The sequence below is a fragment of the Loxodonta africana genome, chromosome 5 (genome assembly GCF_030014295.1).
Source record: "Loxodonta africana isolate mLoxAfr1 chromosome 5, mLoxAfr1.hap2, whole genome shotgun sequence".
NCBI lineage: Eukaryota > Metazoa > Chordata > Mammalia > Proboscidea > Elephantidae > Loxodonta > Loxodonta africana.
In genome coordinates this window covers 108,313,762-108,339,246 of record NC_087346.1, presented here as the reverse complement: position 1 = coordinate 108,339,246, position 25,485 = coordinate 108,313,762, and the positions used below count along the sequence as shown (strand labels likewise).

General features: G+C 39.7%; 1 protein-coding gene across 9 annotated transcripts in view; it reads right to left on the bottom strand.

Moving 5' to 3' along the window:
• Positions 1 to 4,211: 4,211 nt before the first annotated feature.
• The window catches only part of TXK (TXK tyrosine kinase), an 85,589-nt gene continuing 64,315 nt past the window's right edge, over positions 4,212 to 25,485 (bottom strand). For 6 of the 9 annotated variants that reach the window (XM_023555036.2, XM_023555034.2, XM_023555031.2 and 3 more), the window contains 5 exons: positions 22,518 to 22,734; positions 19,952 to 20,016; positions 17,765 to 17,883; positions 16,035 to 16,192; positions 9,289 to 9,484 (listed from right to left, as the gene is read on the bottom strand). In XM_023555036.2, the coding sequence (XP_023410804.1) occupies positions 9,416 to 9,484; positions 16,035 to 16,192; positions 17,765 to 17,883; positions 19,952 to 20,016; positions 22,518 to 22,734 (628 nt within the window). In that variant the 3' untranslated portion in view covers positions 9,289 to 9,415. Of the gene's footprint in view, positions 9,485 to 13,228; positions 13,832 to 16,034; positions 16,193 to 17,764; positions 17,884 to 19,951; positions 20,017 to 22,517; positions 22,735 to 25,485 lie in introns of all 9 variants that reach the window. The other 3 variants (XR_010322103.1, XM_064285852.1, XM_064285851.1) reach the window with 3 other exon arrangements.

Below are 25,485 nucleotides of genomic sequence, written 5' to 3'. Positions count from 1 at the left end.
TTTTAAGGATTTTTGTATTCCCTATGTTGAAGTATAATTCATACTGAAGGCCGTAGTCTTTGATCTTCATCAGTAAGTGCTTCAAGTCCTCTTCACTTTCAGCAAGCAAGGTTGTGTCACCAGCATACTGCAGGTGGTTAATGAGTCTTCCTCCAATCCTGATGCTCCGTTCTTCTACATATAGTCCAGGTTTTCAGATTATTTGCTCGGCATACAGACTGAATAGGTATGGTGAAAGGACACAACCCTGATACATACCTTTCCTGACTTTAAACCACACAGTATCCCCTTGTTCTGTTCAAATGACTGCCTCTTGATCTATGTACAGGTTCCGTATGAGCACAATTAAGAGTTCTGGGGTTCCTATTCTTTGCAATGGTATCCATAATTTGTTATGATCCACACAGTCGAATGCCTTTGTATAGTCAATAAAACACAGGTAAATATCTTTCCGGTATTCTCTGCTTTCAGCCAGGGTCCATTTGACATCAGCAATTATATCCCTGGTTCCATGTTCTCAATCTGGCTTGAATTTCTGGCGGTTCCCTGTCAATGTACTGCTGCAGCTGCTTTTGAATGATTTCTAGAGACAACAATGGGAATAATAGGTAATATCTTTAAAACACTTTTTTAATGCGTTGTCCCATTCTGTTATGCCAAAATATAGACATATTTTAACCTTTCTTGTTGATACTTGTATATACTTTGGGAAACATGTTCATACACTGCAGACTCTATGTGTCAAATTATTTAGTTAGTTGCCCCTTTTATATAAATTTCTACACCTTGGCACCTTGCTCAGACAGCAGAAACAAAGGAACGTCTTTAAATACCCTAATAGCCAGAACCAGAGATATCCGAAGTAGACAGCTGATCCTAAGATCGCAGAGCAAGGCTCCATGCAGCCTGCTGAAATTTTTAGACTATGTTTTATAATTTTAGTTATTCTTATGTTATTATCTGTGCTTTGTTATTGTGGGCTTCTTCCTAAATTGTTTGTTCATAATAGAAAGTTATTTAAGTTTTATACTTCTCTCATTAATAATCCCTTCTAATGTTTAAAGAGAAAATGCATTTGTTTTTCTTTGTTTCCATTTTCTTTTTTTTTTTTTCTTATTGTACTTTAGATGAAGGTCTACAGAACAAACTAGCTTCTCATTAAACAATTAGTACACTTATTGCTATGTGGCATTGGTTACTAACCCCATGACATGTCAACTCTCTCCCTTCTCAAATTTGGGTTCCCTATTACCAGCTTTCCTGTCCCCTCCTGCCTTCTAGTCCTTGCCCCTGGGCTGGTGTGCCCCTTTAGTCTCATTTCACTTTATGGGATTGTCTACTCTTTGGCTGAAGGGTGAACCTCAGTAGTGACTTCATTACTGAGCTAAAAGGATGTCCAGGGACCATACTCTTGGGGTTTCTCCAGTCTCTGTCAGGCCAGTAAGTCCGATCTTCTTTTGTGAGTTAGAATTTTCTTCTACATTTTTCTGTAGCTCTGTCCAGGACCCTCTATTGTGATCCTTGTCAGAGAAGTTGGTGGTGGTAGCCGGGCACCATCTACTTGTGCTGGATTCAGTCTGGAGGAGGCTGTAGTAGTTGTGGTCCATTAGTCCTCTGGACTAATCTTTCCCTGTGTCTTTGATTTTCTTCATTCTCCTTTGGTCCTGATGGGGTGAGACCATTGGAGTATCTTAGATGGCCACTCACAAGTTTTTAAGACCCCAGGCACTACTCTCCAAAGTAGAATGTAGAATGTTTTCTTTATAAAATATGTTATGCCAATTGAGCCAGATGTTACCAAAGACCATGGTCCCCACAGCCCTCAGCCCAGCAATTCGGTCCCTTAGGGAGTTTGGATGTATTTACGGAACTTCCATAACCTTGCTTTGGACAAGTTGTGGTGGCTTCCCCAGTATGGTGCACTGTCTTACCATTCACCAAAGTCACAACTTATCTATTCTCTATTCAGTGTTTTTCCATCCCCACCTCTCCTCTCCCTTGTAACCATCAAAGATTGTTTCTTTTTGTGTGGAAACCTTTTCATGAGTTCTTATAGTAGTGGTTCATAAAATATTTGTCCTTTTGTGATTGACTTATTTCACTCAGCATAATGCCCTCCAGAGTCACCCATATTGTGAGATGCTTTGCAGATTCGTCATTGTTCTTTACCGTTACGTAGTGCTCAATTGTGTGTATGTGCCATAGTTTGTTTATCCATTCATCTGTTGATGGGCATCTAGGTTGTTTCCATCTTTTTGCTATTGTGAACAATGCTGCAGTGAACATGGATGTGCATGCATATGTCTATTAGTGTGATGGCTGTTATTTCTCTAGGATATATTCCTAGGAGTGGGATTGCTGGATCATATGGTATTTCTTTTTCTAGCTTTCTAAAGAAGAGCCGTATTGTTTTCCAAAATGGTTGTACCATTTTGCGTTTCCACCAGCAGTGTATAAGAGTCCAATCTCCTCACAGCCTCTCAAACATTTGTTGTTTTCTGTTATTTTTTTATTTTATTTTTTTTGATTCACGCTGATAATGCAGGGGTGAGATGGTATCTCATTGTGGTTTTGATTCGCATTTCTCTAATGGCTAGTGATCACAAGCATTTCCTCATGCGTCTGTTAGCCACTTGAAAGTATCTTTCGTAAAGTGTCTGTTCACTTCCTTTGCCTGTTTTTAATTGGATTATTTGCCTTTTTTTGTAGAGCTGTTGGATTTTCCCATAGATTTTAGAGATTAGACCTTTGTCAGATTTATCACAGCCAAAAATTTTTTCCTAGCCTATAGGTTCTCTTTTTACTCTTTTGGTGAAGTCTTTTGATGAGCGTAAGTGTTCAATTTTTAGAAGCTCCCAGCTTATCTTCTGGAGTTTGTGTGTTGTTAGTTTGTTTTCTGTTAATGCTGTGTATTAGGGCCTCTGGCATTGATCCTATTTTTTCTTCTATGATCTTTAGAGTTTTTAGTTTTATGTTTAGGTCTTTGATCCATTTTGAATTGGTTTTTGTGCATGGTGTGAGGTATGGATTCTTTTTTTTTTTTTGCAGTTGGACATCCAGTTTTGCCAGCATCATTTGTTTAAAAGACTGTCTCTTTTCCATTTGATGGACTTTGGGCCTTTGTGGAAGATCAGGTGACCGTAGGTGGATGGATTTACATCTGGGTTCTCAATTCTGTTCCATTGGCCAAAGTATTTTTCATTGTACCAGTACCAGGCTGTTTTGACTACTGTAGCTGTGTAGGTCAGGTAGTGGGAGTCCTCTTGCTTTATTCTTCTTCAATAGTGCTTTACTTATCAGATGCCTCTTCCCTTTCCATGTAAAGTTAAGGATTAGTTTTTCCATCTCTTTAAAGAATGCTGTTGATATTTGAATTGGGATTACATTGTATCTGTAGATTCCTTTGGGTAGAACTGACAGAAAATGCATTTGTTAAACTAGCCCAATCAGTAGCCAGTGCTGACAATCTGTCTGAATGTTATATCTGTCATCCCTCCCCACAATCTGTGCATGAGACTTTAGATCCATTAAAAGCAAAAAAAAAAAAAAAAAAACCAAACCTGTTGCCGTTGAGTCGATTCCAACTCGTAGCGACCCTATAGGACAGAGCAGGACTGCCCCATAGAGTTCCCAAGGAGCACCTGGCAGATTTGAACTGCCTACCTTTAGTTTAGCAGCTGTAGCACTATACCACCAGGGTTCCCTTTAGATCCATTAGCCTCTTCTATATTAAATTATAGTTCTGTACCCAATACTGCTGTTAATTCCAACGTCACCTTCAAATGAGCCATACATATGAGATTATGACATTCCCCTAGGTTAAATGCTTAATGAAATGTATGTCAAATGCTTGTACTCACCATGCAATACTGCTTGATATGCAAAAGATCATGTACTTTGAAGAAACCACTATTCTTTACAAAAATAGTTCAGTTTTTCACCTTGGTTAGCAGCCCTCTTTGCCAAGTATTCCTACTAATTTGGCCCTGCTCTTACACAGCCTTTCCTATAAAAATTGCAAAATAAAGGCATGGCAAAGATGAAACAGATGGTGCCCTGCTACCCTTCATAGATAGCATCTAGGGTCTTAAAAACCTGTCTCCAAAATAGGTGGCCATCTGATAAGAATATAAAAAGTATTTTCATGCAGAAAAAACACTTTTATAATAGTATCAGCAGATTTCAATATAAATTCTTGATCAAAAGGAGGGATGGTGGAAATGTTCAAAAACTCTAGGTGCTTGGCATAGGAGATGCTTCTGCCCAGACTGGAGGCTGAATGACATTTTGTATCATGCTAGCAGACCTAAAAAATAAGATATGTTTGAAGAAGCTCCCAGTAATGGATTGCTCTGCACTGTCTCAGGGAGGATGGGGGGGAGGGGAGGTAGAAGTGCAGCTGCTCTCAGAAAGAACATTTATGCAAATTGCCACTGTTCTTGAGAGAGATGCTCTGGCTCTGTATTTAAACTTAAAACTTTGATGCATTTAGAAAGAGCTCTCAATAAAAAGTTAATCCAAATCCCTCTGTGTAAGCAGGGGAAGGAGACAGAAAGAAAAGTAATGTATGTACTCAGGAAGTTCTAGGAAGCATGTGATGAAAATGCAATGCTCTGAGGAAAAAAAAAGTTTTATGCAAATGCTCTTCTAGAAAGAGATAAGGAACTGATATGAAGAAAGAGATAAGGAACTGATATGAAGAAAGAGCTGTTTTTTGAAATGTTCATAAAATTAGTCATGTCTTTATGTGTAAAAGCTCAACTTTGTTGCCAGAAAGGTGGAGCATTTAGTGTCACTTTGTGAATCTTTGCATTTCCCTGGTTCGAACTGGTCTTGTTCCTTCAATGAATCTCTTTCCTTTTATTTGAACAGAGTGCATGTCCTTGACAGTCACCTAGTGCCGCTGTAACAGAAATACCACAAGTGGATGGCTTTAACAAACAGAAATTTATTTTCTTAGAGTTTAGGAGGCTAGAAGTCTGAATTCAGAGTGCTGGCTCTAGGGGAAATTTTTCTGTCTCTCAGCTCTAGAGGAAAGTCCTTCTTTCTTTGAGTTTCTGTTCCTGGGCCATCTTCATGTGGCTTGGCACCTCTCTACCTCTAGCTTGCTTGTTCATCCACTTTATATCTCAAAAGAGATTAATTCAAGATATGCCCTACACTGATCCTGCCTCACTAACAACAAAGACAAAACCCATTCCCAAGTGGGACTATAACCACAAGCATAGAGGTTTGAATTTACAACACATACTTTTGGGGGACACAATTCAATCCATAACACATTTCTATACTTTTCTTTATGTATATGTGGATAAAAGGTTAACAGCAGGTTTGTATCCTTTTTCTAGAACCTGCCCGGGAAGATAACCTTAGGCTTGCCTTCTCTCAATGCCAGTCTCGTGGAAATGTACCAAGTTAAGATGAATTTGAAATGTTGGGTGCCAGAGTTGGACATCTTTTTTATACACCATGAATCCACTGATTTGTAGGACAGCATATGGGCTAGGAGAGCTGTAAACTGTAGGCCTACTTGACCGGCAGTAAACCCAGAGAGAAGGTGAAGCACAAACACCAAGGTCTCATTGCTAGTAACTGTGCATGCCCTCCACGCAGGTGAGACGGGCTCAAGTATCTACGCTTGTGGAGATTTGGTAGGCTTTTCAGTGAAACCAAAGTGCTGTGCATGCTGTTTCCTGACTCAGGGGTAGAATTCTCATGTTCCATGCAGGAGACCCAGATTCAATTCCCAGCCAATGCACCTCAAGTGCAGCCGCCACTCATCCGTCAAGGGAAGCTTTGTTGTTGCCATGATGCTGAACAGGTTTCTGTGGAGCTTCCAGACTAAGACAGACCAGGAAGAAAGGCTTAGTGATTTGCTTCTGAAAATCATCCAGTGGAAACCCTAAGGGTCACAAAAATCCAATCCTATCTGTAACCAATCATGGGAATGGGACAGGAACAGGTAGTGTCTTCTTCTGTTTTCATGGGTTCGCCGTGAGTCGAGGGCCAACTCAACAGCAGCTACCAACAATGACCACAACAGCACCCTCCTATGAAACTAAGTATGATCATGATGAAGTAAACTCAGTAAACAGTAAATTTAGTGCTAGATTAAATGCTATTATTTCTTGTGAGTTTTTTTGCCAGTCCAAACCTGTGACCATTGTTGCCTTGGAACAACATATTGTATTTCAATAAAAAGTTTATAAAAGAAAAAAAAATCTTTTGGCTACTCTTGCTACAAGATTTCTTTCACTGATCATATCTTCTGCTTGGCTCTAAATTCTTTACATTTTTCTGAGCCTTCTCTCCCTCCTTTGACAGCCAGTCTTCTCCTCTTTAGGGCTCTTAGCCCCAAAAAACCCAAACCTGTTGTTGCCAAGTCAATTCTGACTCAAAGTGGCCCTACTGAAAAAAAAAAAAAAAAACAAACACATTGCTGTTGAGTCAATTCCAACTCATAGCTACCCTATAGGACAGAGTACAACTGCCCCATAGAGTTTCCAAAGAGGAACTGGTAAATTTGAACTGCTGACCTTTTGGTTAGCAGCCATAGCACTTAACCACTAAGCTATCAGGGTCCGATATGGTTTTCAAGGCTATAATATTTACAGAAGCAGACTGCCACACATACCTTTCTCTGGCGGAGCAGCTGGTGGGTTCAAACTGCTGGCCTTTTGGTTAGCAGCCAAGCACTTAACCACTGTGCCACCAGGGCTCCCCACAGTCCCTAAACCTCCTATTCATTTCTTAGGAATAGCTGTTTAGATGATGCACTACCTCACTCCAGACTAGTTAAGCTACCCCCAGAGACCTCATATCAGTAACTAACATTAAGGCTGGTTGAAAAATGTATTTCTCTTCCAAGAAGTTGTGTGACTGTCTCTTAAACTTTTTCTCTCCCTGGACAGCAAATGCTGAATCTCTGTTTATAGCTATTCAAAGTCCACACATTTAAGTGAGGCCTTTTTGTTGTTAGAACTGCCCTATAGGGTTTCCGAGGCTGTAATCTTTAAGGGAGCAGATCACCAGGTCTTTCTTTTCTCCTGTGGATCTGCTGGGTGGGTTCCAACTGCTGACCTTTCAGTTAGCAGTGCAGTACTTAACCATTGCACACCAGGGCTCCTTTGTTCCTCATTCACTACTTCAAACTTTCCTGAAGTGTTAAAACAATAAAGATAGAAATCCCCTACCACCGCCAATATATATGCCCTGAGATGTACCTGCTCCTGCCACATGACCCCCAGGACTTACTATTTATCCCTTTATCATGCTTTACTCTGTACTCTGTCTCCCATCACTGCATCTATAGTGAGGGCAGATACTCTACAGTCAGTCCTACTTTTTCAGTGGGTTTTTTGTTTCTTTGTTTGTTTTTCCCTTTTTTGAGGGGTTGGAGCTTATGAGCTGAGTAAAGCCTGAGAAAGCATTGGTCTCCTAGGGCCCCTGCAACAAAATACCACAAACGGAGTCACTCAAAACAACTTAAACTTATTGTCTAATAGTTCTGGAGGCTGGAAGATGTCAACAGGACCATGCTCTCTTTGAAGGGCCTAGGGGAAGATCTTCTCTTGCCTTTTCCTAACTTCTGATGGTCCCTGGCAATCCTTGGCATTCCTTGGTTTGTAGATGCATCACTCCAATCTCTGTCCCCATCTTCACATGGCTGCTTCTCTATTTCTCTGTCTCTTTCACTCTTTTTATAAGGATATCAGTCATATTGGGTAGGGCCCACCCTACTCCAGTATGACCTGTTAACTAATAATATCTTCAAAGACACTGTTTCTAAATGAATTCCCATTTACAGGTACCAGGTGTTAGGCTTTTAACATACATTTTGGGGGAAAACAATTCAACTCATAGCAGCACCCTACTGCATATATTAATATTACACTATTTCCTACATCATGATATTAATCTCACTTCCCTAAGCTTTCGGTTTATGCCCTCTCGAGCTAGACTTTCTTATATCTTATTTGAACTAAAATCTCAGTTGCAAGAGCCCTCTGTCTTAATTCGCCATAGCAAGAGTCATTAGGAAAAGGGGTGTGGCAATCTAAAAAACACCAAGTAGCTCACAGAAATATTTCTGAGACCACCACTTGAATGATCAGGTCTCCTCTTGTACCTGATGCTCATTATATCAATACACATTTATTGAGTACCATTGACATTCAAAGGTATCATTTCTGGAGTAGGGAAATAGGACTTAAAAGTCCAAATACTGATATCCAAGAATTTATAAGCTAATGAGAATCATAAAATATGTAACCCCAGAACCAGGATGCAGGTGGGACAACATACAAATAATAGACTTCCGTTGTTTACCATCATGGCAATTATACTTGTACTCTCTGCAGAACTTTTCTTCGTATCAGAACTTTTCTTCTTAAGGTACTTCTGAAGTAGTCAGCATGATAAAGATCGTTTTCTAATCATTTATACGAAGTGTGCATGAGAAATTAACATTTAATCATCATTGCTGGTTGTTTCATCTTGAATTCAAAACCTTTGACTTTAGGAATAATAGTCTTATGTAACACACAGAGCACCTGGCTATAATGTTTTGCAGAAAGAACAAATTGTTTTCCAGAAAGGTACAGGAGACACATTCAAAGAAAAAATAAGGCTTCTTAAATTGTCCAACTTCACATGCACAGAGTATGAAATCTCAGAACTGAAATTCAAGTTCTGAATTGCTCCTGACAATGAATATCACTGGAAAAAAAAATGTCACCAGGCTCTGGCCAAGGGAAACTTTGGTTATCTCCTGTAACAGCATTTAGAACTGAAATGTAAGAAACTGGCTCCAAAGATCAGATATGTGCAAAAACAGCATATTTGTCAAATAATGTATGGGGAAACTGTAAAAGACAGTTCCAAAATGTTCATGTTCATGTGGTTGGTGAAAGTGTATTTTCTATAAAGATCTGTACAGCTCAAAAGCATGAAATTCTGAAGGGGAAGGTCCTTTATTCCATGAGTTGACAGAATTTCTTTCATCTTCTATACATGGATCATTGAGGTAAAGAATGTCACTCTGCTTCAGGAAAGAAATTTCTTCACCCTGTAAAGGATCAGTTTTTCATGTACTTCAGGGGCTCTCAGGACTATTACTGTGAAGAGCAGCCACGGGGAGGCTGTGCTATGGAGTCTTTTTCCCTTCTTCACATATGGGACGTGAAAAATATTACAGAAAAATAAGAGTTTAAAAGTCTCTCTTAAACACACACGTAGAAAAACTGTTGTCAGAATGTTCTTAAATTTTAAAAAGTTTGAAAAGCTTGTGATCTCTGCACTGTATCCAAGAGTCAACAACTCTAAAGCAAAATATTCACCATCAGTGATACCATGCAGAATTTCCTTTGGTGGCAAATTTGCACAATGTTCTTTTGAGTTGGCATTCTGTTTCAGGTCACCATGTCTCTGCAATCTCTGTGAGAATCTGTAGCAGCTCAGCAAATGTAGGGCGGCCTTTGGGTTTCTGGAAAAGAGAAATGGTGGTGGTCAGCTCAGCTTAAGACTCACTCTGACACCTGCTCTGGAACTAGCTGGCAGGCATCTGGATCTAGGCTGCTTCTTCACAAAAGAAAGAGAAAGGTTTCTTGGCTGACGTATAGCAGCATGATTGGCAGTTGAACAAGGCATGAAAGTGAAAAATGTAAGAATATAGAGCACTGCAAAGATAAAGTGGCTATAGCTGCAAACACTGGCCACACGTGGCTATTAAAATTAATTAAAATTAAATCAATTTTAAAATTAAATTCTTCAGTCACAGTAGTCACTTCCCAAGAGCTCATGAACCAAATGTGGCTAGTGGCTACCACACTGGACAGCACCGATACAGAATATTTCTATCATCATAGAAAGTTCTGTTGAGCAGCACTGACCTAGAGGTATATCTGGATGAATCAATACATATGGGGTAAAAAGGGAAGTGGAAGGAAGGGAGTGATCTAGAGTACCATGCCCCCAAGCTCAGCTCAGTTATTTACTACACCTGATCCCCTACAAAATCCATTGCCATCAAGTTGATTCCGACTCATAGTGACCTTATAGGACAGAGTAGAATTGCCCCATAAGGCTTCCAAGGCTGTAATCTTTACAGAAGCAGACTGCCATATCTTACACCTACAGAATGGCTGGTGGGTTCAAACCACCAACCTTTTGGTTAGCAGCTGAATGCTTAACCGCTATGCCACCAGGGATCCACCGACCCCCTATATATAAAAAAATAGAGAGAAGGATTTCAGTCAGAAAGTATAAGGCATGTTTTCATGAGGGGCTTATAGGTCCTGGAGCACAGACTGTGCTGTCTTGGGGCTCACTCAACAAAATCCCTAGGCACAGAATGAGGGATTGGACCATTTTTTCTTATTTTACCATGGGATATATTTTGGTACCATGGGGATTGAAGAAATGGCACTGTGTGAAATGGCACATCTTTGAAATTCATAGGAAATAGAGCTAAGCATGGTAGTCACATTGTCACAAAGGTCACTGGCAGCAGGGTCGGTGGTGAGCCATTAATGGTTTATAAACCAAAACAAAACCAAACCAGTTGCCATGAAGTCAATTCTGACTCATGGTGATCCCATGCACATCAGAGTAGAACTGTGCTTCACAGAGTTTTCAATGGCTGATTTTCATAAGTAGATCACCAGACCTTTCTCCTGAGGCAACTGCGGGTTGACTCAAACCACCAAACTTTTGGTTAGCAACCAAACACATTAACTGTTTGTACCACCCAAGGACTCCAGTTTATAAACAGAGAATACAGCAATCAGGAGGACAGAGCAGAAGAACATGTAAGCATATGTGAGAGTCCCCCTTGAAACTCCAAAATAAATTGTGGACATTTCTGAGGGGACTGGGATTCTATAGGTAGAGGTTAGGAAACATGTTTTAATGGTAATGTAATCACCTTTGAATCTGGAGGTGCCTAAAGACTTGGGGCCTTTAGATTATATTAAAAAGTTATAAGTAAAATCAACTTTTGCAAACAACTAAGCCAACATAGCCAAAAACATTGCTTTAATCAATGATTGCTGCATTTTGAGATTGACTTTGTGTACTTATTCCTGCCATCAGCATCCACTTACCCCCTTACTTTCTCTGTCTCCTCTCCACAGATATAGTAAAACCTCAATACATATTATATGCACATGTACATGTATGTAGTTGCAGTTGCATATACAATATATATTCTGTAGCTATTTACATTGTTACTGCAAAGATGCTTTTAAAATTTTATTTTATTTTATTTTTTGTTGTTTTTGAGAATATACACAGCAAAACATATACAAAGATGCTTTTAAGATGTCTGTTCGCTACTAACACTTTACTTAACATTTTTCTGTCTTTCAAGATCCCTTGCAGAGCAGTTAATCGTATGTGCAATATTTTCATATATCAGGCAGAGTTTACTGTGTAAGGGGATTTTTTTTTTTTAATTTTTATTGTGCTTTAAGTGAAAGTTTACAAATCAAGTCAGTCTCTCACACAAAAACTTATATACACCTTGCTACGTACTCCCAATTGCTCTCCCCATAATGAGACAGCCCACTCCCTCCTTCCATTCTCTCCTTTCATGTCCATTTGCCAGCTTCTAACCCCCTCTACCCTCTCATCTCCCCTCCAGACAGGAGATGCCAACATAGTCTCAAGTGTCCACCTGATCCAAGAAGCTCACTTGTCACCAGCATCCCTCTCCAACCCATTGTCTAGTCCAATCCATGTCTGAAGAGTTGGCTTTGGGAATGGTTCCTGTCCTGGGCCAACAGAAGGTCTGGGGGCCATGACCGCTGGGGTCCTTCTAGTCTCGGTCAGATCATTAAGTGTGGTCTTTTCACAAGAATTTGGGGTCTGCATCCCACTGCTCTCCTGCTCCCTCAGGGATTCTCTGTTGTGTTCCCTGTCAGGGCAGTCATCGGTTGTAGCCGGGCACCATCTAGTTCTTCTGGTCTCAGGCTGATGTAGTCTTTGGTTTATGTGCCCCTTTCTGTCTCCTGGGCTCATAATTACCTTGTACTCTTGGTGTTCTTCATTCTCCTTTGGTCCAGGTGGGTTGATGCCAATTGATGCATCTTAGATGGCCGCTTTCTAGCATTTAAGACCCCAGATGCCACTCTCCAAAGTGGGATGCAGAATGTTTTCCTAATAGATTTTACTATGCCAATTGACTTAGATGTCCCCTGAAACCATGGTCCCCAAATCCCCACTAGGGGATTCTTATAGAATTAATACTTCTCTGGAATGTGAACAACGATATGGCTCTTGAAATACTGGACTTTCTAGTGTTTGTGGATTGGGAATCAGTGATTTCTTTTTCAACTGGGAGGAAACTCCTCATTAAGTTGTGATTTTTCTAGGCCCAAACTGTCAGCTGGAAAAAGAGAGAAACTGTCAAAATCATGGGGGAATCTGATAAGGAGAAGGGTGTGTTGAGTCTATACCCAGAAAAGGCAGAGGTGGGACATAAATCTCTCTGGCTTTATTTATTTGTTTGAGGGGAGGTGTGAATTTTTTGTTGTTTACTGTGGTAAATATATAGGTAACAAAACATTTGCCATTTCAACAATCATCACATGTACAGTTCAGTGACATTAAATATGTTCATCACGTTGTCCAAACGTTGTTGTTGTTGTCAGGTGCTATTGAGTTGATTTCGACTCATCGAGACCCCAAGTGACATAGTAGATCTGCCCTACAGGGTTTTCTAGGCTGTGATCTTTATAGGAACAGATTGCCAGGTCTTTCTCTCACAGAGACACTAGGTGGGTTCGAACCAACAACCTTTTGGCTAGCAGCCTAGTGCTTAAGCATTGTACCACCAGGGCTCCTTGTTCTGCTGTTACCACTCCTGATTTTTTTCATCACCCATAACAGAAGTGCAGTGTCCACTAAGCATTGTGTCTTCCTTTCCCCTTTTCCCTTCCGCCCCCCTGGTAACCGTTAATAAACTTTGATCTGTATACACTTGACCATTCTAGATATTTCATATGCCTGGTTTTATTTTTAAGTTTGGCATTTCAAGAAGATTAACTGGGCTCCTAAGAGATAGTTTCCTGAGTGGTAGTTCCTAGCACACTTCCTGTCCTCATTGCTACTCTGGTTTAATATCTCTACTAGGAGTCCTGAGTGCTGCCAAGAGACATGAAACCCATTACTTGTAGCCTTGAAAGACCGAGGCAGATGAAAGTAGAGTGAAGTAAATAAGAACACCAACCTTTTTTTTTTCCAGTGTGGAAATTTAACAAACCTGCTTCTACCCTTAGTTTCTTCTTTTACTTCATCATTTCTCACTTTTGCTTTAGCTGCTTGATGTTCGTGAGCAAGTTTCAGAGTCTCCTCTGAGATCCATCTTGGCCTTTTCTTTCTTTCCTGTCTTTTCAATGACCTCTTGCTCTCTTCATGTATGATGTCCTTGATATCATTCCACAACTTGTCTAGTCTTTGGTCACTAGTGTTCAACATGTCAAATCTATTCTTGAGACGATCTCTAAATTCAGGTGGGATGTAATCAAGGTCGTATTTTGGCTCTTGTGGACTTGCTCTGATTTTCTTCAGTTTCAGCTTGAACTTGCATATGAGCAATGGATGGTCTGTTCCACAGTCAGCCCCGGCCTTGTTCTGACTGATGATATTGAGCTTTTCCCTTGTCTCTTTCCACAGATGTAGTCGATTTGATTCCTGTGTGTTCCATCTGGCGAGGTCCATGTGTTTAGACACCGTTTATGTTGGTGAAAGAAGGTATTTGCAAGGAAGAAGTCGTTGGTCTTGCAAAATTCTATCATCCGATCTCTGGTATTGTTTCTATTATGTTGAGCAGCTAAAGCAAAAGGAAGAAACGATGAAGTAAAAGAACTGAATAGAAGGTTTCAAAGGGCGGCTTAAGAAGACAAAGTAAAGTATTATAATGACATGTGCAAGGAATTGGGGATAGAAAACTAAAAGGGAAGGACACGCTAAGCGTTTCTGAAGCTGAAAGAACTGAAGAAAAAATTCAAGCCTCGAGTTGCAATAGTGAAGGATTCTATGGGGAAAATATTAAACGATGGAGGAAGCGTCAAAAGAAAAAAAAAAGGAAGATGGAAGGAATACATACAGTCATTACACCAAAAAGAATTAGTCGATGTTCAACATTTCAAGAGGTAGCATATGATCAGGAACCGGTGGTATTGAAGGAAGAGGTCCAAGCTGCACTGAAGGCACTGGCGAAAAACAAGGCTCCAGGAATTGATGGAATATCAATTGAGATGTTTCAACAAACGGATGCAGGTTTGGAGGTACTCACTCATCTGTGCCATGAAATATGGAAGACAGCTTCCTGGCCAACTGGCTGGAAGAGATCCATACTTATGCCTGTTCCCAAGAAAGGTGATCCAACCGAATGTGGAAATTATCCAACAATATCATTAATATCACACACAAGCAAAATTTTGCTGAAGATCATTCAAAAGCAGCTACAGGAGGAAATTGACAGGGAAATGTCGGAAATTCAGGCCGGTTTCAGAAGAGGACATGGAACCAGGGATATCACTGCTGATGTCAGATGGATCCTGGCTGAAAGCAGAGACTACCAGAAGGATGTTTACCTGTGTTTTACTGACTATGCAAAGACATTCCCGTGTGGATCATAAGAAATTACGGATAACATTGTGAAGAAAGGGAATTCTAGAACACATAATTGTGCTCATGAGGAACGTTTACATAGATTAAGAGGCAGTTGTTCAGACAGAACAAGAGGATACTGAGTGGTTTAAAGTCAGGAAAGGTGTGCGTCAGGGTTGTATCCTTTCACCATACCTATTCAATCTGTATGCTGAGCAAAATAATCCAAGACTCTGGACTATACAAAGAACAGGGCATCAGGATTGGAGGAAGACTCATTAACAACCTGCCTTATACAGATGACACAACCTTGCCTGCTGAAAGTGAAGAGGACTTGGAGCTCGTACTAATGAAGATCAGAGACCACAGCCTTCTGTATGGATTGCACCTCAATATAAAGAAAACAAAAATCCTCACAACTGGGTCAATGAGCGACATCACGATAAACGGAGAAAAGATTGAAGTTGTCAAGGATTTCATTTTACTTGGATCCACAATCAACAGCCACGGAAGCAGCAGTCAAGAAATCAAACGATGAATTGCATTGGGCAAATCTGCTGCAAAGGGTGTCTTTAAAGTGTTGAAAAGCAAAGTGTCACCTTGAAGACTAAGGTGCACCTGACCCAAGCCATGGTATTTTCAATCACATCATATGCATATGAAAGCTGGACAATGAATAAAGAAGACCGAAGAAGAATTGACACCTTTGAATCATGGTGGCGGCAAAGAATATTGAGTATACCATGGACTGCCAAAAGAATGATCAAATCTGTCTTGGAAGAAGTACAACCAGAATGCTCCTTAGAGGCAAGGATGGCGAGACCGCATCTTACATACTTTGGATATGTCGTCAGGACAGAGAAGTCTCTGGAGAAGGACACCATGTTTGGCAAAGTACAGAGTCAGCAGAAAAGAGGAAGACCCTCAACGAGGTGTATTAACATAGTGGCTGCAACAATGGGCTCAAGCATAACAATGATTGTAAGGATGATGCAGGACCGGGTAGTGTTTCATTCTGTTGTGCATAGGGTCACAATAGGTCACACTGACTCAATGGCACCTAACAACAACAACAACCCTTAGCTTCTATCAACCAGTTATAAATGTGAGTAAAACATCTAATCTCTGAGGCTTTAGAGAAATCAAGAGTTTCTGCAAGAACCAATCTCAGGAAGAAAAGACTTGGAAAATGCTACAAATTCCTCAGATGAAAGGCCACTGTTGAAAACACAACAGATTAGTGACCATGTAGTGGGAGTTTCATGTGAGAAGAAATAGTAGTTCTGGCTCTTGGCATCATTACTGTGAAATAGACATCTTTTCCTCATCATGACAGAGTCTCAGGGTAATGTTTGCAATAATCAGGCCCGCTATCAGCTGATGGGGCTGCCAAAATTTACAGGAAAGTGAAAGACACTCACCTCATGCCAGCAGCTGTACATGACTTCATATATGGACATTGGTGCCAGGTAAGGACGGTATAGCCTGAAGCCTTTAGAAATGGCTTCTACAACTTGTAAATTTGACTTATTTTCAAAAGGCATTTTACCTTCTGTAAAAACTTCCCACATCAGAACTCCTGCAAATAAAATGCCAGAAAACAAGGGGTTAGGGAGAAATGGTTACTTGGAACTGAAAGAGCAGTTTCAAACTACAAGGTGTCATTATTTTGCTCCAGGTTTTGAATTATAACCATCCAGAATGAAACCAGCTCTGCCTAGGGAACAGACCACATGCACCTTAGTTTCTGAAGAAATGCGTAAATTGAAATAGTCCAGCTGACAATGCCTTTCATTTCTATTGGTCTTGACTGCCTTCCTAATAGAAGAAAATACTGGAAGCAATATCATTTCTAAATACTGCTCATGGTCCACACCCTGAAATCAATGGACCTTTTTGCCAGTCCATAGAAAATAACAGAATTGTGTGAGGTTATGGCCAAGATGTTCCCAGCTTCAATGGATAGCACATGTCTCCCCTCCCCACTGAAAGATTAGACAGCTGGGTAGGGTCCTGGAGTATCTAACAGTAGCTAGCAACTCTGTGCATAGTTGGGGTTCAGTAATTGTTGACTGAATAATGAAACTCCTTCAACAACTTCCAATTTGAGTTCATTAAATCATTCGCTTCACAAATATTTATTGAGCATTGATCATTTATTGTCTATGCTAAGGACAAAGGATTCTATAAGAACAAGACCAGTCTGTGTACTCAAGAAATTCACTACCCAGTAAGGAAGAGAGACAAGTGGTCAGGTAAAACTCAGAGAGTTCTAATTATTCTGTAACAACTTGATGAAGACCTTGGGTTATTATCCACTGGTCTCCAGGATGTGGTCTCACAACTTAACCACTCTCCAGTAGAGCTTAAAATGTCACCTACTGAGGTACCACATGTCAGTGAAGACCTAATGAGACCAATGGTACAAGCTTAACCTTATTGTGGACAATAAATTTCATATCATTCTGAGGTCCCAGATGTGTCTCTAAATTTAAAAAATCATCCAAGAAGATCTGCATGAAAGAGAATAGATACATCATTGCTCACCCATTGCCACATTTTGAAAATCAGCTCAAACTCTATTGGACATAGGTCTACAAACTCTCTTTCTCAACGAAGAACATTATTACCAAGTATAAATATCAGTTGATAGATCCCATGGAGCCCTATGTCTAAATTTCACAGATTTGAAGACAATGAAGTAAATAAATTGGCACTGTTTTTTCAATCCAAGTTTTAAGTTTAGGTTGTCAACTGAACAGTTGGGGAATAGTCAAGTTGCTTAGGAGTTAGATAATAAATTTATTAATTATACTTTCGACTCAGTGACTTTGCAAGATCAGTTTTCTTTGTAAGTCTCTGTGGTGTAGAGAAGTTGGCTGAGTTTGTTTTCTCAATCAATAGACTCTTTGTTATGGTTTTATGGTAATGTTCATTGGGAAAGAAAAATATCCGAAAGACATGTCTGTATAAGAAGGTGTATGAAACCACCTGCCAAAGATAGTCTTGGTGTTTAGAACACCTAAGACAGAAGCACAATTAGAAGAAGACTTCTTAAAAATGCTATATCATATTAAAAAATCAAAATTCAAAAACAGATTGGCCCATTTTATAAAAGCAACTTCAAACAATTAACATCAAATGTGCTCACCAAATGACCAGACATCAGATTTGCTGCTGTACTTGCTGAAGTGGAAAACTTCAGGAGGGGACCATTTGATTGGGAACTTGGATCCAGAAGAACTGATATATTCATCATCCAAAACATACCTAAGGTCATCAGATTCAAAGAACATTGTATTAATTACCTTCAAGTTCTGTTTACTTCAAATCCCTTTAGTTAAATCTGAGTTGCTACAAGAAAAGTATTTTAATCCCAGAAAAGTTCTGTATAACTTCTCTTCTTGTTAGCAAAGTGTAAAGTTATTTCTTATAGTGTTTCCTACTCAAACCAACCCTCTATTCTATTTATTTTATATGGATCTCAGAAAACCATAGCAATTTCTCAGTTCAAAGCATGCTCCACTAATTATGTTACAAAAAAGGAAATAAAAGATAAATAAACAACAACTCTTCTTATAATTGAAAAGAATGAATTCAAAGTTGGATGTTACATTTTCTTTCATTATGCATGTAATTTTTGTGGGGCATAGAGTAAAGGGGAAAATAAAAGTATTGAAACATAATACTTTTGATGTGAAAATCTCCAATGCATTAGAATGACCCTCATGGAAGGAGTATTAGACATTAGTGGGTGATTGAGTGAGGGCGCTGTACTCTTCAAGGGCTGCCCAGGTGCACAGTATGAAAAGAAACCCCCACTACCCACAATAGGTTAGAGGGATTCAAGAGCAGAACAGAACTGTGCTCGCTTTCGGCAGAAAGATTCCAGATAGCAAATGGCTGTGAATTTGCCTAGGTAAACTGGGCCTTAGATAGCCCCATGGAGTTTTCTAATCATAGAGAATGCCAGGGATCTCGCAGACAGAAATTCAGGATGAGGCAGCAGCTACCTGTATGGATGGCCAGCCAAGCATAAACAGGAGGATGATGGCTACAAGGATGGCAATGTGAATGGATAAAGACAAGGACCAGATGAGTTATCTCCCTACAAGGATTGTGGTTCCCTGAGACATAAAAAACTTGGACTTTGACCCTGAGAAGAGTCGGCAAGAAACTCTGAACTCACTGGAATTAAATTTCTAGGCTCAAAATGTAAGCTATACTGAGTTATATTTTTTCACATTCTTGAGTTGTAGATTTAAAGACATAACTACTACGCCTGATAAAAGAAATATGTTTGATGATGACATAGAAAACTTAGAGATGAGCAAACTGATGTATTTATTTTTCTTTCAGAAATATACAAATAGAAAGCCTTTTTTCTTAACCTTACATATATGATGAGTAGACTGAGAGATTATCTTTCTGAACTTTTAAAGTAAACCAAATTGTTGTTTTTTATCATAATGACCTAAAAGAAGATCAAAAGATTAAAAACCAGTTGCCGTCAAGTCAATTCTGACTCATGGTGACCCCATGTGTGCCAGAGTAGGGTTTTCAATAGCTGGTTTTCAGAAGTAGATCACCAGGCCTTTCTTCAGAGGCGCATCTGGGTGGACTGGAACCTCCAACCTCTCAGTTAGCAGCTGAGTGTGTTAAACGTTTGTACTACCCAGGGACTCCGATTAGAATAGAAACCAAAAACCCATTGTTGTTGAATCAATTATGATTCATGGAGACCCTATGTCTCAGAAGCCCACAGTAAATGTTTACCTCGATTCTAAAATTGATGTTGTTGTTAGGTTTCATGGGATAGATTCTGGCTCGTAATGACCTTACATATAATAGAACAAAATGTTGCCTGGTCCTGTGCCATCCTCACAATAATAGGTATGTTTGAGCCATTGTTGCAGCCACTGTGTCAGTCCATTTCTTTGAGGGTCTTCTTTTTCGCTGACCTTCTACTTAACCAAGCATGATGTCCTTCTTCAGGGATTGGTCCTTCCTGATAATATGTTCAAAGTAAGTAAGATAAAGTCTCGCCATCCTAGCAAAGAATATTGATTATACCATGGACTGCCAGAAGAACGAACAAATCTGTCCTGGAAGAAGTACAGCCAAAATACTCCTTAGAAGCAAAGATGATGAGACCTCATCTCACTTACTTTGTCTAAAATTGATAAATGTCCTAAAATTCAAAGTGGATCAGAGGCTATACAACCACACCAACACTTCCCTGAAAGAAAAACAGAGCTAAACCAATAGTTTTTCAATTGGTCAGCAGGCAAATGTGCAATTCTTTTTTATGATTAAACAAAAAAGATATTTCACATACCTGGTCATTCCAAAGTCTGAAATTTTTACGATACATGTAGAACTGACCAAACAATTCCTTGCCGCCTGTACAAAGAAGAATACAAGCTTGAATGCAAGTTTTTCTTTCAAGGTTTTCTATTCTCCTTTTCCTTAATTTATTTAGGCTTCCCACAACCTCTCTGTGTGGGCAGCCATGTTATTTTTATGGTGACACCTGTCAATGCTACCTATGCTTCAGCAGCCTGTCTTCATTTGGTGAATTTTATTGATCCTTCAAAGAAATGACAAAAAATCAAAAAGAAATTTTATCACCTTTACTTTTTAAAATTTGTAATCGCTCTTAAGAAGTACCCATAATAAATATGAGGATTAACTTAAGAGATGACAAATTATGAATGTTAACATTAAAAGTAGTGAATTTTTTTTGTTTTTACTTATCTTTATAAATAAAAAGAGAAAATCCAAATACACGTGACAGATAAAGGATAGACATGTCATACCTTTGGAATCTACAACTGCTAATAAAAATTAAGGAATTATATTTCAAAACTTACGTTTTATTGAATATAACTATTTATAGTGATAATTTCACATTTCTTAAAATACCACAGCAAACTAAATGTGGTACTATATAATGCAGAGACAATCTATTTGCTGCACAAATAATCCATTTTCAGTCAACTTGGTCAAGAAAGTAATTGATTTTTTTTTTTTTTTAGCCTCATGTAGGTCAAATGTTTGATAGAATTTTTCTCTTTTCAATTAATTCGTGGTTCCATTACTGTAGCAACAAAAGCGAGAAACTTGAAACAGTAAGCCAGGAGGAGCCAGTTTGGAAGATGCCAGCAGGTTCTGGCAACAATCTCAGAGCCAAACCGCAAGACAAGTCCTTGACAGGCAAAGGACTCATTACTCGCTCATACATTTTAAGTGGCATGTAGGTGGATAAAACAGAACACAAAAGAAAGTGATAAAGGAAGAAGCCAAGGATAGGAGGGTCCATGAGAAGACACCTGGAACAAATAGAACTTCCAGGACTATCTCCCGACAAAGTTTTGATTTCTAATCTTTATCAGGAAAGACAAACCTGCAGAGACTAAGACAGTGAGCTAGGTGGAGTTGATACCATCCCCATCCATTGAAAAATTTGCTCTATAGCTACTTTGTGCTGGATAGTAGAGAATGCACTATGAAGAACAAAAAACATTGGTCCATCTATGTCATAGCAACAGTTAACATTGCTAAGCTCTTCTATGTGCCAGATACTGTTTTAAGTGCTTATACATATTAATTCATGTAATCCTCCCAACAAGCCTATATGAGGGAGGTGCTATAATTCGTGTCACTTTACTAGTTAACTTGCCCAAGGTCACATATCTAGTAAGAAACAGAGGGAAGAGTTGAACCCAGGCAGTCTGGCTTTAGAGCAGTGGTTCTCAACCTTTACTGCACAGTGGACTTACCAGGAGAATATTCAAAAAATATTGATGCCTGGATTCCACCCTTAGAGATTCTGACTGAATTGGTTTGGGGTATGGTCTGGGTTTGGGATTTTTCTAAAAGCTCGCCCAGCAATTTTGCGAACCACTGCTATGTAACCTGCATTCTTATCACCCCATGCCGAATCTCAAAGGGCTTAGAGCCTAGTATTTGTGTAAACATTAAGCTACATGAAGTAGTAAATAAGTGCCATGAGAGTTCTAAGTCATGTATAGGATAAGCATACTTTCCAGTGGTATTCTGGGACCAATGTAATAATTAATAGTGCTTCCTTCTCTCCCCAAAATATTCCAACTTGAATGATAAATAATATGGCCACCCTGGTCACGTGTGATAGAAGCACTGGATTACATCTACATAACAGTATAAGAGAACTTTCAGAGAATTCTCAAGTTCTCTTTTGAGTTGGGTTTTGGACTTAGAAATGAGACATGGAAGGACATAGAAGGAATAATATGAATATCATGAATAAATGTAGAATGGACAGTGTTAGTCAAGGGCAGGTGACAAGGCAGGAACAGAGCTATTAGCATTTGGAACAAGATGATCTGTCCCAAGCATTACAGACTAGAATGACCTAGCTTTTCTCCTCCTCCCTCCTAATACCAGTAATGGTCTCCTCATACCATCAGAACAAAACCAGCTCCACATGGGGGCAGTTTTGCTCCTGGTTGAGAACAGCTGGAGCTTGTTCTTTGCTGTTATACCTCTGGTGTCTAGCAGCATGCTTGGCATACACTAGGCATTCAATACGTACTTGATTTTTGGTTGAAAGAAAGAAAGGTGAAAGGAGGGAAAGGAGGATGAAGAGAAGAAAAAAGAGTGGGAGAGAAAATTAGTTCTAGATAGTTGATTATTTAAGTGATTAATTAGTTCGAGGCGTATTTGGGGTAAACCTTACTTGGTTACAGCATCAATGGCAATAAAAAAAAAAAAAGGTACACATCAAGACAATTTGCAAGAATAGAAAAATATTTAAGAATTTAGCCAAAGGACACATTATTAAAGCATTGGAAATAATTATCATTTGCTTCTGAATGTAAGTACAATGCACAAAATACTAAGTGCAGTCGCACCATACTTACCAAATCTCTATGAATGAAGGAATTTTTCTCCAGATATGCCATTCCTTCACATATATCCTGGCACATACTTAGCAGCATTTCCTTTGTGAGCTTTCCTTTTCTCTCTCTGAGATAGTTCAGCAGGCAGCCATTTTCCATTAACTCTGTCACGATATAAAGTGGCTTCCTCTGTGTACACACTCCATAAAGCTGAACTAGCCTTGAATGAGATAATTTCCTGTTGAAGAAAAACATCTGCCAGTGTTTTTCATTTAAAGTGTGTGGACTCAACTGGTAATATTTACCATCTATGTATCATTTTCATCAAGATACCATAAATATCATAATCCAACTGCAAAGAAAACAGAGCAGTTTCCTTTCCATTTTATGCAGTAAGAAGGTGGGGTCAAGAGTTGAAAGAGTATTTCCAAAGTCATTGTAGATAAAGAGTATTTTGTTGTTGTTAGTTGCTGCTGAGTTGGCTCCTAGTCATGGTGACCTTATGAATAACAGAATAAAACGTTGCCCAGTTCTGTGCCATCTTCATGATCATTGGAATGTTTGAGTCCATCGTTGTGGGTGTTGTGTCAGTCCATCTCATTGTTAGCATTCTGTTTTCCTCCTATTCATTTGGCAAGCCCCCCGTTTCCTCACTACTGCTCCTTCTTGCCCGGGGCTCACAGAGTTCCCATGGCTTGTGTCCCAACCTTCCTAACTACAACTGCTCAGACAAAAATTCCTGCACAGACAGGAGGGAGGAAAGACTGTTTGATGCTGACAAAGATGAAAATCAAATCCTAAAGAATAAAGCTACTTAAAAGAAAATTTTTAGATAAAGTCAAAGACTGAAAAGCATTTACTAAAATGATATCATGCTTTGTATTTGTTTATCACCCCCCACCCCACCACCACACACACCAAACACACAATTTTTAGTCATCTAGACTTCAGAAGGTTGTTGTTTTTTCTGGGGAGTATAACATTTAATCTCTAAAGGCCTTTTATGCCAACTAGTTATCCTGGAAAATAATATTTAAATTAATGTTGGCAATTTTAAAAGATACATACTAAGCCAATTCTCTATTAGTCAAAAGTACCATGAAATGTTACCTCTTTGTTCATAAAGGCAAAATGAAATCAATGATTCAGGGAGATGATTTACCTTAGAATAACGTGTATGCGTGATTACTGTCATATTACCATAGAATCAGCATGTGAGAATACTCCAGTTAATGGGAAGACAGGCATTCAGAGAACATAAACACGATTTTAATTTGGACATACCTGTCTGTGTATCATGTATTTTTGTCTTATTTACCTAATTCATAAAGTCCACTTTCAGTTTAGGGATCCGGTTTACAATGGCGGGAAAGCAAGTCTTGAAATGAAAGATAGATGTGCCATGAGAAACCCACCTGACAGCCACATGTAAGCAAGTGAGAACTGGCACATCACACTGCCTTTGCTTAGTGAGACCCCTAGCTAAGAAAAAAACCTTCTGCCATCAAGTCAATTCCGACTCATAGCAACCCTATAGGACAGAGTAGAACTGCCCCATACAGTTTCCAAGGAGTGCCTGGTGGATTCGAATTCTCAACCTTTTGGTTAGCAGCTGTAGCTTTTAGCCACTATAGCACCAGGGTTTCCCCCTAGCTAAGGTCTATTAGAAATAAAGTAAAAACAAATGAACAAACCCTCATATATGTGGTTCGGACTAACAAGACAAATGTTCCTCATTGGCATAGAAAGATGCAAAGGGAAAGAGTATATTTTTGTTGGCTGTAACTTTCCTACCTATTAATACACATTTTTTTCACAGCTTAGAGAAGTTTTTTAGTTTTTTTTTAGAGAAGTACATATGATTCATTGTAGGGCACACATGTCACATTTATTTTGATTTGTTACTTAAGTATTTTCAGACTGTTTGTGGGCTCTTCTCCTTTTCTAACTATTCTCCTTCTCTAGGTGATCTCAAGTTCCAAGGTTTTAAGTATCATCTCTGGGGATCACTCTTAGTATCTTCCACCCTGACCTCTCTGCTGAACTCCAGACTCACGTATTTACCTGGGAAAATGGTGGCATGGTGGGGGGCATCTGACCTTCTCTAACTTCACAAGTGGGAAGGAGAATTCAAGATCAATGGCCCAAGGCTGAATCCTACGAGGCAGAGGTCAGACATATTTCCACCCTCCAACCTTTGTACCAATTCTGACAGGAGCGGTCCCTCCCATGCTGGGTTTGATAATTCGTTTCAATGGACACACGGAACTCAGACAATACTCATGATTATGGGGTTTATTAGGGAAGTAACAGGTTACAATTCAGGATCAGGAAAGACTCAGGATACAGTCCTTTGATCAGGGCAGCCTCTTTTCAGCCATGCCAGCAGGCAGGCCTCCTGTGGTCCTCAGTCTCTCAGCCTGGACTCTGCCCTGCTTGGGCAAGTATTACAAAGTTCTTTAGCTTCATCAATAATTGCCCAGGGACATCACACTCCGCCAGCAAGCCTCTTGCCTGAAGGTGCTCAGCTCTGGCTCCGTGAGTCAGCAAAGCCCACCACAGCCATCTGTCGCTGGTCTCCTGATTTCTGCCGTGTTGCACCGCTATTGCTGTTGCTACTGCTGCGCTGCCATCTCTTGCGGTCATCCGTGTTACAGCTCTCTCTGTCTCCTGGGTCTAGGAGGTTTCCAGTGCAGGGATCCCCAGTCCAAAAGACATGCTCCACTCCTAGCTCTTCTTTCTTAATGTTAGTGAAGTCCCCACTTTTCCACCTCTGAGATGGCTCATTTTAAGCCTAGCAGGATGGCAAAACTGACCTCTCCCCTAGTTAGGGTTCCATACCCTTATTTGCCTGGTCCCACCCCCACAAGAGTGTCATGCACCTTATATGTGTTATCAGCAAGCTGTCCAATCCCCTTGGTGGGCCACAAGGGCCTTATTTCATAGTCCCACCCAATCATTTTGTGGGAGCCACAAAGTCTATGGCTAG